General features: G+C 43.6%; 1 protein-coding gene across 1 annotated transcript in view; it reads right to left on the reverse strand.

Annotated features, from left to right (window-relative positions):
* Nucleotides 1-471: 471 nt before the first annotated feature.
* The window catches only part of exd3 (exonuclease 3'-5' domain containing 3), a 37,082-nt gene continuing 21,021 nt past the window's right edge, over nt 472-16,532 (reverse strand). Inside the window, exons 20-21 of the mRNA XM_034602141.1 lie at nt 1,984-2,050; nt 472-1,806 (exon numbers count right to left, since the gene is read on the reverse strand). Of these exons, the coding sequence (XP_034458032.1) occupies nt 1,439-1,806; nt 1,984-2,050 (435 nt within the window). The 3' untranslated portion in view covers nt 472-1,438. The remainder of the gene's footprint in view (nt 1,807-1,983; nt 2,051-16,532) is intronic.

Here is a 16,532-nt window from a genome sequence, read left to right on the forward strand (position 1 = left end):
AGGGAGAAAACCCCTCCACTGTTAGTTAAGCCGTTTTCAGACATGACCTCAGGGTAAAATCTGGAGAATTGGCTACAGAGTTTACCCAGAGTTCACCTTTCACACACGCACAGCACAGCGGGAGGTTCTCTGCACAGACGCTTTCACAACAGCAACAAATCCTCTGCATTATTCAGGAGAGAGGTGGAGCAGCCGGGTACAGCAGGCAGAGACAGGAAGTGACGCAATATCTCCAGCTCTTATCACCACAAACTCTCTTGACCTCTTCGTCGGTGTCTTCTTTGTGTGTGAACACCGTTTTTTCACCAGGAGATATTTGTTTTATTTAAATTTTTGCGTCTGTCGCGTGTTAGAAGCGTCATGAACCCCCCACACTCGCTCGCGGGGAATCCAGCGATGGATCCCCTGCTTTACTACCCGTTCTCTCAGATAATAAAAATACCTGCAAATGATGGTGACTCCTCACAGATGAATAATTTAGATGAAAACTCTTGTTTATTAACACATACTTAGGTTTTCACCTAAATAATAAAAAAATATATACAAATGTTATCATAGAGAATGAACGTGTACAGTAGCGGACTGCAAAATATGCAAAAGAGTCCTGGCATCCTTTAACCGTAGCTGTAAAGTCAAAACTATTTCATTAAAAACAATGTAATTGACACTCTTGAGTGGAACAAACTTAAAAAAATCAGAGAAATTGTCTCAATCCGATTCAAACCGTAAATCACAATGAATGCACGAGGTTACAATAATGAATACAATAAAAAAACAAAACGCCAACACGACCCGTCTTTGGATCAGTGAAATTAAAATCAGAAACACAACAGATTTAAAACTGTCTCCAATGTGCACATTAAAATATACACTACGGAAAAAAAGGCTTGGGATGACAAAAGATGTGTAAAATAACCGTTCATCCATAAAGGCAAATAATAATAATGATTAACCTTTTATTTCTTTGTACGTCTGTCAGGTTTTAGCTCCAGATGAGTCATTTAATTCAACATTTCAGTCAATACCTGACTGTAACGTTGAATTAAAGGTTCTTTATAGAGCAGGTGTGTGGGTGTTAACTTTCTACCTCGGGCGTGTCTGCTCTGCCTACGCACTTATCATAAGGAACATTCAGGTGTGGAAGAGATTTTTCTAAGAACTGCAGCAGTACCTGATGGCTGAGAGGAGGTAGGACTTCTGAGGGCAGAATTTTTACAACTCGCCTTTTTCTCAGAATAATACGCGATACAAATCTAAAGCTGCAGTTGAAACATCAGACTAAATTTGTCGTCTTTATGCCTCTTTTATTATTATTATGATATCAAGTTAATCAGAACTACAACTAAACAGAACTACTGTAATCTATGAGGCAACTGAATTGGCGGTATGTGTATTATTCTGGATGTTTTTTTGGTAAACTGCATGAGCTCCGTGTCAGTCAGCTCAGTTGTGCCGCTGCTACTGCATCCCTGTCCTCATCTGTTACATGTAAGACCTCCTGAAACATGGAGAGGACGCGGCCGAAGTGAGAGCCTTCCCAGAACACCTTGCCACATCTGGTGCACACATAGAAGAGTGGTATCCTCGGCAGGAGGGCAGGGGGCACGGTGTGGAGCTGTATGGGCGCCCCCCCGGGAAAGGTCAGGGTGTCGGGGTCCAGCCCGGAGAGGGGGGCCCAGCGACACTGAAGAGCATACCTGGGGAGTTCAGGGGTCATGCAGGGGGTCAAGATGTCACCAAGCTTCTCGTCTTCCTGTTGATGGGACGTCTGTTGTGTGTGTTCAGTGTCCTGGTCCTGCAGAAATCCTGCAGGCAAAACATGGCAATTTAGTGACTTCTGGAAAATGGAGTGAGACGGACACGCTAACAGCTGGAGTAATTGCATGTAGATGTGTCCTCGTGTTTTCTATGCTGTAACATCTGGAGCCCAGTAAAAATAAAGCCCTTCCCATATTACTGAGAGAGTTGAGGTGTGTCGCTGACCTTTCTGTTTGAGCATCCTGACCATGTCTTCTCTGGGCACTGCCACATACTGATCACTGTTACACGCCTGGACAAAGAGAAGAAAACAGTCATTAGAAACAAGGTTAAAAGAAATGTTTTCAAGAGCTTTCATTCCACAAAAGAGCCTCAAGGAAAAGTTGATCTTTAGAAATTTTCCCTTTAATGTATTTACATGGTTTTGAAACAATTACTGGGACATATGCAAGTTTATGTTCTACTAGGCAAAAACAAACACATTCAAATAAAGTGGTGCCATGATTTGTAATTTTAGCATTATCACAAACTAGCTCCATCGCTAAGAAAGTGTAATAAATAGTGTTGAGGTGCTAAACCCCCTCGAAAAAAAAGAAATCAGTAAAACTTTTATATTGTAATTTGGAGAGAACATGTAATAGCTTTGATCCAAAGCTTTAGTGAGCAAAGTCTTTTGGCACAGTTCACTACATATAACAAAAACTTGTTCCATTTCCTTATTGTTTTAAAAACCGACAGGCATTTTGTGACCAAACCTAAGTCAAGCCTGAGAGATGAAAGCCAGACCAACGTGACCAAACCCAAACTCGAATATTATTAGAACATTTTCAAAAAGGTCATAGCAGGCAAACGTTTTAAAATCCCTCTGTTATATAGCAGCAATGCGTATGAAACAACTTTACTTCAGTAATGCTGTGGTAGCTGCAGTTCACCTGTTCAAGTCAAAAAGTGTTGGACCCGTGTAAAAACCTGGTGTAAAGCAGGACCTGATAACTTCTGACTGATAGCAAACAGACATTTTTCCCTGGTTGTTACTTCGGTGTCAAGGGGCCTAAGTGTTACAGAGAGATCAGATCAGTGTGTGAGTGTGTGTGTGTGGAGGCAGCGTTTACGCCTCAGTAGCTTTCACATATCCATGCCGTCCCATCCTTCTCCACAGTAAAAGGTCTCCCCGGTGGGACATTAGTGACCCCTTGTTTGCCGGCCCCTAACATGCAAACACACACTCGTCTGTAAGCCATCCTGACAGCATGTCAGTGCTAAAAGCCTTGTCAACACACCTGAGCTCCACCCAGCAAACAGCATTCCACTTAGAGGTAGGCTGTAAATCAGACCGGGCTCGCAGACCTCACAAAAGCTTTAAGCTCACCTAAAGCCAGTTTGTCTCTTTATCTGGAAAATGTTTAATGAAGACTGTGGATCGGGAGCATACACCCAGTGACCCACCCAGTGCAAAATGATATTGTCTCCTCTGTGTGCACATGCAGAGCAGTGTTTGCCTCGGTGGTGACTGAGGTCAGGATCGGAGAAAGCTGCTAGACAGTGGAGGTGTGGGAATAGCAGAGGTGTCATCTCCTGTCTTGTCTGTGGGAATGAAGCTCATCGGTCCCTCAGTACATTCGGTATTCTGCTCTTTGTATTTGAACTTAATCTCTCTCACACACTCACAGTTAACATGCATACACACACACAAAATTCAGAGACAAAACACTGCAAAATTCACACAGGTTACACTGCAGTGCACATAAACCACATGCTTGCAAATGCTCACAGCACATACACACGGCTCACACATACGAGTGTGTGGCTGCAGCCAGGAAAACAGACCCAGCTATTTGCTCAGCTCAAAGTTTCCCAGAGTTGAGCAAGCCAGAACCTGCTCTGAACTCTCAAGTCACGGACAGACAGGCAGGCACACATGCACACGGCCTCGCACACACACGCAACATGGATGTAAATAATTATATTTGCAATTAATCAAAACACGGGGAGTTAGATGAGCAGAGATCTATAAAAGAAATACACTGCACAAGTGAAATTGCAATAAATGACTGTATGGGAAATGTCTCAGCGACATAACACAGTTCATAATGACATGAACATATTTACAGATAAAACATATTTGAGGACACACACACTGGTTGAAGTGCATTAATGGATGTGACAAAATGAGCCTGGAGGTGAGGAGTTATATTTGAATGAATACAGATGGTCGTTCTGTGCCTTCATTGAAAAATGGAAACTGGGTTGGACCAGATGATTTTGGGGACTTTTGCTCTGTTTTTGATTCGCTACAGAACACTACTGGAAGACTGGATTCTTCACATAAATGCTAACATTTTCAGGCATGTTTTTTTTCATAACGAGGACACAAAGCTCAAACGTACACAGGTGCCTTCTCTGCAGGTCGGCCTCAGTAGACTGAAAGCACCGTTAAACCAATTTAAATGTGGCATGTTTGCACAGGCAAAATATTATGTTTGTGATCATAATGAGGAACAGCATGTGGCTTCACTCGCTGTAATCTGTGCAGGACGGGCAGCTGGACTAACCCGCAATCGGTAAACACGGCCATGTTACAGATTGTGTCTTAAACATGATCTTGAAGTGCATCTCCCCTCTGACTGCAACTCTTAAGCGTCTCCTCATGGCACTGAACAACAAATTATGTTTGAAAAGCTTTAAAGTGGCATTTTCATTGTAATAAAAACCGCACAGAAAAGCCTTGAGATCAAAATTCCACCAAATTTAACGCAAGAACAAATAAATATCACATTACTTTTATTTTCATTCAACCCTACATACGTTTCAGGCAGTTGCTACATGGATTTATTTCCTCACTCTGTCTGCCCTTTGTTCCCCCTCTGTGTTTTTCAGGGAACCTCCTGCATTCTCACACTCCGTGTGGCCGAGCCAGAGAAAGAATGCTCCTTGCCGTGACAACAAAGGCTATCTAAAGTGTGATACTGTGTTTCAAAGGATGGGAGGTGGTGGAAAAAAGAGGAGAGACAGGGGGATAGTGGAAAGGAGGTAGGAAAGAGAGGGAGGGGTGGGGGGGGGGAGATTTTTCCCTAATGTGCTCAAACACACACACACACACACAGGCCCTGTAGGCAGCTCCCATGGGAAAATGTTTTAGGGCCGATGTAGGTCACATGGCTGGAGCAGCCAATTGGGCACTGGTGATTTGATTCAAATTGTGGTAAGTCAGGTAAGGGGCAGCGTGGGAACAGAGAAGAAGAGCAAGAGCTGCGTCGTCGTTTCCCTTGAAAGTCTTGTCTTTTCCTACTCGACGTGAATCCCAACTCCAAGTAAAGGTTGCAGATACTTAATTCTAATGTCTAAGAAGGTTGTGGTCTAAAACATATACACAGTATATAAGAAAAGAAATGACAGTATCCCGTCCAATGACAAAAAAAATTGAAATGCAAATTGTAGAGATTCATTGTTTTTCTCCCATCATTCCGTGTCTGGGAGGTTTTGCCCTCTCTTGCTTCCCTGTCATTCTGTTGGGCACATATACCATTTTTTCGTGGCCACTGTGAAATAATGTAGGTCTGACTCCAATGTAAATGGGATGGCGTGCTGAACTGGAAAAAGCAGCCCTGCACTACCATAGAAATGATGAATAAAGAGAAGCCAACAAGCTGTAAGCACTGACTTTATCCTCTGCTTTCCCACACAGCCACTGAGTCAGTCTGTTTTTTAAATGTCTTCTAAAAGTGATTGGCAACATTTACCTGATGGATCCAAATTTAACGCAAAAACGTAATGTTTTTTGGTGAAAGGAGAAGGGACTGGTGACATTTTACTTTTAACACTCTCACACTGAAGGAGACACATGATTTCAATGTCAATCACATTGACATGTCAAGTTTTTATGTCATGGTGTAAAAAATAAGCCTGAATACCATTAGTTGGTCTCAAATGTAAGACCAGTATCCAAAGAGGTGAGTCACAAAATCAAATGTTTTAACTGATTGATTATTGCTCCTAATTAATGAAATTGTTTCTGAATAATACACATAAATCAGAAACTATTTCATTGCTTTCAGACGCGCACTGAGCTCCGCAGATCTTCCATATTTTATAATGTCCGAGTTAGAGGCTCAGGATTATCTGCGGACTTTCTCCGCTTGGCCCCCTGGTCCATAGAAAGTCAGGATCCATAAATGCATTAAGTCAATAAATGATGAGCATGGCACTACTTCAACGTACAGGTAAACGTTTTTACTATATTACTACTAAGCTTGTACTTGCATGGACAAAGTGCTGCAGCTTATTAGCGCATTTGGGCATTTTTCACTCTATTCTTTTTAAAATATAATCATTCCTGTAAATACTGTATAACATACCTTGGATAGGATCACCTCTCTGCTGCTGTAGCAGGACCTACCATGAAAGAAATGCTGCTTTGACCCAGTAAATGTACTTTCCCACAGTATCCTGAGGGTGTCTGGCCAGTGTCTCAGCCCAAGAGTCTGAGGTAATTACCAACTGTGTTAACTAACCACTACCACCTGACAGCAACCTGAACTTGGACCACAGCTGAGCCTGTCTGGGCTTGACATCACACACACCTTCCTCTGACTCACCCTCGCTCGCACACATGCACAAACACACGCACATACCACAAAAGGCATGGAGAAGATGTATAAACTCACATGCAACTTTCTCACTCACCCTTTCCCTGACTCATGTTGCGCCCACTAATTTCACCTGCATGAAACACAAACTGAAGCAGTCATATAATTTCCTTCCTGGTTTTCATGTGGAAATAAATCACCCAGTTGTGTTTTGAAAGTGAAAGTTTTCTGGCGAGTGCAAGTTTGTGCAGATACTGTGTATACTTACTGTGTAGGAAAGCAATAGGGATGCGTGAAGAAGATATTACAAAGCCAGAAAACCTATCGGATAATTAAATACAGACCCTACGGTGTAAGACGGAGAATCATTAAAATTCGAATTATTATTATATTTGAAGAGCCGTTATTTTGTCTTGCTCATTATACTTTTACTGCATCTTGTTTTCGGTTATAGATTTTATTTTGAAAGGTGCTACATTTATTTATGTTTATCAAAGACATTGTGCTTCTTTTCTTTAAGCTATAACAGACAATCTTTTCACACATAAGACTGTTTTATGTGCTTCACGATATGTAGAGAAACATTTCTAATTTCATGCACCGCGAGCTTCCTCGCCCTCTTTCTCTTTAACTCTTGCTCAAGCTCTCTTTGTTTCTTCCTCTTGTCAACTCTGATTTCCACTTCCCGACCGTTTTCTCACCCTCCACTCGCTCCCAACGTTTCTGCCTATTCTTCCCTCTCTCCCTCGCTGCCTTACTCCCTCTTTATTGGAGCTCACTAAAACGGGTAATGAAGAAGATAATAGTCTCGAGTCCAGCAGATAACAGTCTAGCGGTCACACAAACAGCACTAATGCTTTCCCTTGGCTCGGCACAGTCAGTTAATTCTGTTTTTTACCCACTCAACCTTCAACCCCCAACCTCAACCCCTATCTCTCCGTCTCTCCAGTTAAACCCATGTCTCCTCTCTTGTTAAACGTCTTGCTTGAAGCTCCCTCCCTCTACCCCCTTGCAGTTTCCCTTCAATCTCCGGCTCTCCTTCTCTCTGGTTGTCTCTCACCTCTAACCTCTTTCTTTCTCTCTTTCCATCTCCAAGTACTCTTTTTTTCCTCTCTCTCCCTCTCTTTCTCTCTTCAGACACCAGATATCTGGGGCCAGCCTAAGCCAAACAGCTCAGGAAAACAGCATGCTGAAAAGATCCGTTGACAATAGTGTTCACTGGGCAATGGGGTTTTGAAGTGGGATAAAAACAGCTCATGTAAGAAGCATAAAAAGCTGGATTAAACCACAAGCCAGCCTCTATTGATATGTTGCTTTTTATGTGTTAAAATTAAAACTACCAGACTAAACAGGTACTGGGGACAATGTGATTGATGGCACATGACTTTCAGCATTTACCCGAAGGTGTTTTTCAACTGAAGTATTATATATTTTGAATGTCAGTGTTGGGATATCACAACCGAAAGCTTCTCTGTATTAAAGATTTAGCCTCTAACAAGTGCAACTGGTCTATGAGAGGAACTGTAGATCAGCCAAAGGAGAAACTATTGGTCTACTAGTTTCAATAATGATTATAATAATATAATTTAGACACAATAATGTTGGCTTCAGGACATTATGACAGGATTTATGATAATATTATTATTATTGTTTGAAATGATACTGTGACATTTTGTAGATTAAATGAATAATAGATAAATTATACTGCAATTAACTCCACTTGTCTGGACAGCACTAAACAGAAAATAAAAACAAACTGAATCTATGGACATTTTTATAAATTTTAAAAAGAGATGGAAGAAGATGTTAAAAGATGTTAGACTGATGAAATTAGCTCATGTCTCAGAAACAAATGGTTGGACGCTGTAGTTTTTTGCAAGCAAACAAATAGTAATTTAACAATATAAGCAAATTTGCTGTAAAAGACAATCAGAAAAATAATTCTTGCAAATGTAAAACGTAGGTCCACTTGAACAGACTCTGGTTTGAGCCTGAAAAATCATAAATCATGGGTATTTGTTGTTCTATACATGAAACCAATAGAACTCGGGATTATTATCACAACCTATTAACAAGGTTCATCTGAAAGAAAACACCACCTTCCTCACTGCATTATGTTGTAGTGGGGAAACCTGGGATCATTCGTCTTTTGTCAGTGAGGCAAATGGTGGGTTTTGTGTCGCTGTCATATGTTCTCTCAAATGCAGAGCAGACCCACAACTGCCAGTCCACATTTGTCTTTTTGAGTCAGACCTGGTGCTCCAAATGTCTCCCTGCCGTTTGTGGCTGAGGAGTGACGTTTAAACACACTTCCACACTAAAACAGTCTAAATATGCTCATTTTTCCCATGCCTTCACTGCACCCATTCAACCCAATATTACGACATCCAGAGCTTTCCTCGACATGCGCTAACAGTTCTCAAACTGTCACTACGCCCACACGCAGCCCAAACAGAAATTCCAACCACTCAACCTGATGCCATCCGACTAAACTACATGTGTACACGAATACAAACAGACAGCCTCGTCATGGGAGAGCCACCGGCAGATTCCTGTGCTCAACGTTTATCGCTGCTGGTGCATATTCCCCCCCCCCAAGCCCCCATCTTCACCACTTCTCGTATTTTTCCATCTTGCTCATCTCCTCCTGATGTTGAGGCACGCAGGCATGCAGGGAATGTTATTGAAATGAAGAGTGAATCATCCAGGATCGTAAATATTGACAGTGGCTGCTGCTGCTGGTCTGGGCTGTTCTCTCCTGAAAAGCTGAGAGAACCCGGAGGGAGTCACTCTCCCACATGGCTTCTTGACAGACAAGGTGTCCCTGTCCGGGTGGGGGGGTACCAGCAAAGCATTTTACATGCAGGCTGGCCTGTGTGTCCACTGGTTTGAAAGTTGAATGCTTGCACAACCAGATGTGTGAGCCCCTTAACAGCAAACACATGGTAGTGTATCGTGCACTATCACAACGGGATTTAAGCAGAAACCACAAAGTTAAATGATGGTGAAAATGACTGGGATCTTCTGTGAAGACATTGTTTTCCTTTTCAGTGCTCTTTGTACTTCACTATCCAGCACCATTTCTAAGTGCTTTTAAAGTTATTTCAACCTGAACTGCTGCATTGTTGTGGAAAACCAGACATTTCTAGCTGCTCAGCTTGAGATTTACGTGGGATATGGCACCCAAACAGAAGCCAAGTGATACAAATACTGTTTCTAATTTTGGTGAATTCCAATGGGAAAATCATTGGATGGAAGCTGCTTTCAGACATGTGCTGAACTCCAGATATTCTCCTGAAATTATTCAGAAGGGCTGAATAATACAGCAGGATAATGTCCAAAGAATTCACAGCAAACGAACATGCGCGGTGAAGACGTTTCTAACACACGACAGACACAAAGCAATGCATATGCACTGAAGGTCCTGTAATTCTTTTAGGACTGAGGCAAGCACAGTAACCCTCAAGTCTTCTCGTCTGATGTCAAACACACATGGAAAAAGAACAAACACAGACAAAAAAGCTGGTGATCAAAGGATGGTGAGCCGTGTAAAGATGCGATTTTACTCAGACCACAACTGATGGGGGTGACATTCTGTACCAGATATACATCATTACTGCTTCAAACTTCAAACTCAGACCACAGTGAGATTGTGGAGCAGCTCTCACAGACATCACAGGTATTATCAGGACACACACACACACACACATAACTCACAGTGGACAGGCTATGGGAGGGTGAGATAAAGGCAAATAAAAGAGGGAGAGGGCTTGGGGGTTAAGTGGCAGTAATGATGCAGGATAAGGAGGCATCTGTGTGTGTGTGTGTGTGTGTGTGTGTGTGTGTGTGTGTGTGTGTGTGTGTGTGTGTGTGTGTGTGTGAGTTTAAACTCACTTCAAAGTGTCTCAGGGAGCCTTGTTCATGTCAACAGGAGACGCAGGAGAGGAACACAACATTAGAAAAGCAGAGATGTAGAAAGGGGGGGGGGGGGGGGTGTAAAAAGGAAGAAGTACATGATGGTGGGATGGCGAACAAAGGCCGCAGGGAAAGGGAGGCCTGAGGTGGAGGAGGGTAATAGAGGGTTAAGGAGAAGTGGGTCGGAGGTGAGAGGTTGTGGGCAGCAGGGGGGGGGGGGGGGACTCCCGGTGAAGGGGTTCACCTCTAGTGTGAATGCAATGAGGTAAAACCAAAAGAAAGGAGGATGGAGAGAGTTCCTGTGTCATACACCCTCCTTAATTCCACCCTTCCTCCCCTCCCCTCCCCTCCCGTCCCCTGTTTGGTTCCCTTCCCTCCCTCCCTCCCTCCCTCCCTCCGTTACCGCTGCTCCCTCTCTGCGACCAGCCCCAGCAAATTCCCTAGGGCCAGGGGCAGTCCCCTTTCAGTCTCCAGTGACACAGTAATTAGAAGTGTGGGAACTGAATCCGTCCCTCTTTCTGAGCCCCGCACTCTCACCCGCACCCCTCCCTCCCTCCCTTGCTCCCTCCTTTCGCTGTGCTACCCTCCCCAACCCCAAAACAGCCCTCGGCCCCAACCCGTCCCCTGCACTTCCTTTGCCACCTCTCTTTTTGTACCCCACCTCCGTTCTTGATCTCAGGAAGTGGTACATACCCTCAGAAACAAGACTCCCATGGGCGTGGGTAAGAAATATGGTAACATATCAGGTTGACCTTATATCTGTACTTACATTGGTATTTTTAGATAGTTATAGTTTCAAGAATGTCTAATCTATTTCTGATATAATACATATCTTCAAATACATACAATTGATTGTTTTAAGTGACATTTTAAGGATATTGAAGATATGATATCTCCTAATGTCAGACTCAATTAAAGATCATTAGTCTTTTCAAAACCCATTCTGACTCCTCTGCCACCTGTGATGTCCATGGGAGCTCCACATCACACACACTCACACACATCGACACACACACTCAACCCCATACCCCTCATTCACCCCCCCGCCGCTCCACCCCCGGCCCACCTCACCCCCGCCTCCCCTACAGCCACAGAGTCCTCTATCTCTTCGAACAGAGCAACGCTGTCTCTCCCGCTCTCTGTCAAGCCCACCACCACCACCACCCCAACCCCCATTCGCTATCTCCGCGGCGATAACCATGGGAACAGCAGCACTGTGGGAACAGGCTACCAGTTGACCAAAATAGACAGCAGGAAAATGGAGGGAAAGAAAGAAAGAAAGGGCTCCCTGCGTCCAAGGAGGCCTGTGTGTGTGTGTGTGTGTGTGTGTGTGTGTGTGTGTGTGTGTGTGTGTGTGTGTGTGTGTGTGTGTTAGGAGATTCATGGGATCATCTAGACAGACAGGTACTCAGGCACTCCAGTCACCTCTGGTTTCCACCGGCAACAAAGAAGGACGATGGGTGGCTTGAGTTGCTGCATTAATTCATTAATGGAGATGCAGCTTTGGTTTGAGTCGGTGGGACGTGTTGAAAGCTCGGCTTCTCACACACTTACACACACACACACACACACTCACACTTTTAGCGGTCCGACATTGCCTAGATAACACTGTCCCGTGCAAAAAGGCTACACCCTTAACCACAAACACCCACACCCACCCAAACTACATACTAATACTACACCATCACACACCCAGTCACACCCGCAACCACGCACCTCTAAAGTCTCACTTGCAAACAAGCATTCAGACTGAAAGTTTACACAGCAAGTTCAGGAATGAGATGACTGGAATGGTTGGCATTCAAAAATTTGAGTAGTAGTGCAAAGCCTAATCTCAGGTAGTCTCTGATTCACTGAAATGTGTTGACATTACAATAATTACGCACTGAAATGCTCTTTGATGAGAATACATGTTGCCTGTAACACAGTGTGTCACAATGCAGTGGGAACTACCACAGGGGAGGTTTTGGTGGCTGTTTACTGGCAGGTGTTTATATGCACGTTTGTGGACAGGCATCAAACGGTGCAAGATGCAGTCACAGAAATGTACAGGTGTGTAGTTTAAATATGTTTAAGTTCAAGCCGTCCAATCCATAACCACTGAGCACTCCTGTAACCAGAGACCAGCTTGTGATGGGATCTCAGCAGCTGCAACACCCGACAACATGTTCTGACCCATGAATACTGAGTAAGGCCGGTACACACCCATCTTTAAATTCGGCCTTCATTTTGACCTCAGCTGCACACCTGTAAAGATTTGTGACTCTGTTGCAAAGCCAAAATCTCAAAACACACAAACACAGTTGTATTATTTGTATTTAGAATTGTTGATCTCGTATTTTGCAGGAACCAAAGATTTTCTAACTCATTGCTTGGTATGTTTGTACTTGGTCCACAGGCAGTTCTGCTGGTCACCAGAGAGTACACACAAGAATACAGAAGTCTGAACACTCGTCTCAGCCGTCGCATCATGAGTTAAAAAACGCCGGGGTGCAGTTCCTATGAGAAACATAGATGCTGGCTTTCCTTGGCCTGGAAGAGGAGGAGGAGGAAATGGGGAAAGACGCAAGTTGCGCATCATGGGCTTTTTTTGTTTTTTTTATACCTAGTGTGGGTCTAATTTTCCATTCCATTTATATCTCAAGTCTCTCAATAGCGACTGAACTCAACCTCCGAACTTAAAGCATTTCTCTATGATTCGTCTATTTCCTCTTTTATATTGTTGATACTGATTCTGTACACTGGACCAACCTCAAGTCTATTTTCTTTATTTCCTTTCTTCCCCACTATTGCTGTGTGTGTTTGTCATATAAGTCGTCTCTGTACTCTCTCCTTCTCTTCTTTCCAATTCCTATCAATTCATCTACCCTCTTGATCCATCTACACTCCCCCCCTTTGCTCTTTCAGGCTTTTCCCAGGCCAAGTAGCCTGACCTCTCCAGCTTTCTACCTCTTTGCTCCCTGGGGGTGGAATTGGGGGGGTGTCTGCCTGCGACCATTCCCAACCCGCAAAAACTTTCACTTTAATCTGACTCTGTGGGTAACAGAGGAGAAAGAGAGAAGAAGAAAGAGTGTGTGTCTTTGTGTGTGTGTGTGTGTGTGTGTGTGTGTGTGTGTGTGTGTGTGTGTGTGTGCGTGCGTGTGTGTGTGTGCGTGCGTGCGTGTGTGTGTGCGTGCCCGCCAAGTCTTGAGCTCCCAAAGCAAACAGACTTCTAACCTCCTGATAGCATCACATCACGCAAACTGCCGGCTTTGGGCAGGACCACAGCAAGACAGAGTTTTAAGGTTTTAAGGCTGAGCTGGTCTCACATTCCCAAGACCTACACATGCTCATACAAGCAGCGAACATGAACACAGATCAGACATTTAAAGAATGTTCAGACCTACATTTAGAATGTAAACTGTGAAAACACGCAGTCAGAGTGATGACATACACAGCTCTTTACATGAGACAAGCAAAAACAGAAAGACATTAAGGCATCATTACGGAATCAACCTCCACAACACAGACCACTTACATGCACACACAAAAAGTACAGTTGTGGAATTTCACAAAGCACAGACAATGTGGATGGGGGGGGGGTTAGCATCTATTATCTCTGTCTCCATGCGGTTTAAATTTAATTGTTGACACAACCCATTCTCGGAAACTGCACACACACACAAGCTTGCACTAACACACAGCGTGCACATACACAGGGGTGTCGGGAAAAAACAAAACAACTCAGCCCACAGTGGAAGGGGTTATTGTTGTAAAGATATATAGGTCAGTGGCTCCCAGTGTGGTCAGGTCTCTCTCTTATCAATTACATTCATCATATTCACATGGCGCTGAAGGTGTAAATAAGTTGGCCATTGATGGTGAGAACGGAAATCTGCAGGGCTCTGGTTCCTGTGCACCAGGAGATACTTTTTACACAACTTTGTCATAGATGCAGTTGCAAATCTACAGTAGCGCAAATTACACGAGGAGCATCCACCATGTCAGACGTGTATTTTTCTCATCTCAATAGTCACCAAAACTCCATAAACAGGAGACAGGAAGACCCATACAACTGCAGACCTTCAATAGCCCTTCTTTTGTGTGACGCTAAACACAGACAACAGACCACACACATTTATCACGCAGAGAGTCAGCAATCATGAACTGAAAGGTAGCTAAAATTATGCAGTAGGTAACCTAACATTAGCAGAACCCAGCAGGGAAGGGGTAATACAATTTGCTTCCTAGAACTCCTTCATGCCACTGGGGATTTTATCGTGAGCACAAACCTCCCTCGGGCAAAGTATCTCTACTAGTCAAATATTGTTTTATAACTGTTAATTGTCTACTGGAGCTTATCCAGGCGTTCAAAACATGTGAAGAACACGCCAGCACACACATGGCCATAAAGTTTCAGCTCATATAGTTCTGCAGTCTTGATTTGGGTTTGAAAAATAAATCTGATAAGCAGTCTTTAATCAATCAGTGAAAAGAAACTGGCTCCACATGCTTGCGTTAAGTTTATTGTAACCCTCATATTACAGGCTCCAACTTACAATCAAGTTATTCTACCTCCTTGAAGTCACAGCAAACGGATCACATTAAAATAAATCACTTCAAATAAAAAGGTAAGGTAAGGTTCTGCTGAAAGGGCTCATTCATAATATCACATGTGAGCAAGAATGGCATGACTGCATGTGGAGTACAGTGACCTGAGTGACTAAAAGCAGGCCCATGTGCCACAGAGTTGTGACAACAACCCAAAACCCCTCAGCTATTTCTCACTGGCAGGTATTAAGCATGACTGCCAAGAGGTCTTTATTACCCGAGTTGTGTGCAGCGCCGGCCGAGTGAGCTTGGATGATTTGCTATGTTGCACTGCGTGTTGAGTGCGGGAGAATGATGTATGATTCACTAAGCTGCACAGACCCAAGATCGTATTTCACTATCGCAAGGGAAACCATTATACCGTGGCCGCAGAAACAAAGACATTCATACCAGCAGTGTCTGGGAGAGGAGAACACGATTGTTAGGACTAGTTCTCACAACAATTTTGTAACGTTATTAGATTTCCACTTTAATAATTGGAGCAAAGGTTGTGGATAACCTTCACGAAAGGAAAGACAACCCATTCGGATGGGCACATGCATTTTCAGTGAAAGGAATTGAATGCAGTTGTTCAAAATCAATATTATACAATATAATCAAATCTTTATGCATTTTTTTGCACCGTGTTTCATTTTGTTTAGTTCTCAGCATTACAGAATTACGTTTTACAATTATATTTAACATATGCACCTAAATAAATGCATACACCTTCAAGTTGTATTACAAAGTGAAAAAATAATGCACTTTTAATAACAAAATCTCTGCTATCTGTGTGGTACTGTTGTCATTAGCTGACCCAAGCTTTGTTATTATACAGAAGAGAATTCTGCCGCCCTTGGGACACTATTTAGACGCAGAGGGCAATCACTCAGAGCAGCACAGTCTGGCCGTGCAGCTACTGTGCTCTGCAAAACATGAGAAACTTCCTCTTTCTGTGTATGCTTGAGAGGAAGGCATCAGTAAGTGGTTCCCTCTCCCTGAGCGGCAGGGGAAAGTAGACCCTCTCGAGTGCCTCTCGGCTTCCCCACCTCCCCCATGAGCCAATAACGCAGTCAGACAGAGACTGAGAGAGACACACACACACACACGCACACACTCACACAGTGTGGTTTCTCCTCTGGAGGGGAACATAAACAGGGCCGTCTGTCTGCGAGCGGAGAGCTAGTTCTCATGACATCACCACCCAGCAGGAATGCTCTGCTTTGCCCTGTCAAAACCCCTCCGCCAGCCAGCAACTCACACACTCACACACACACACACACACACACACACACACACACACACACACACACACAAAACACATGTTGAATGATTTATGCACGTCTACATATTCACAGAGAAAATGTACCATATATTCAACATGCACCCAAATGGCAGTTTGAGCTATTTTCACACCTCAGGTATTTTCTTACTTTGCAATTGTTTTTTTCTCCACCGCTCACAGACCTCTTCTTCCTCTGCATCTCTTGCCAAATCTTCATCACAGTGTTTTGTTCATTCTCCACCATCGTTTCTCATTCTCTTGTATCTGCATTGCCTGTGCAGTTCACAGTGTCAAACCACACGTAGACCACAGAGAGCAGGCGTGTGAGAGAAACAAGCTAGTTCATGTAAAAGCACCTGAGTGAATAAAACTATGTAACCTATGAAAAACTTGTGTGTGTGTGTGTGTGTGTGTGTGTG

Source organism: Hippoglossus hippoglossus, chromosome 12 (assembly GCF_009819705.1).
Source record: "Hippoglossus hippoglossus isolate fHipHip1 chromosome 12, fHipHip1.pri, whole genome shotgun sequence".
Taxonomy (NCBI): Eukaryota; Metazoa; Chordata; class Actinopteri; order Pleuronectiformes; family Pleuronectidae; genus Hippoglossus; species Hippoglossus hippoglossus.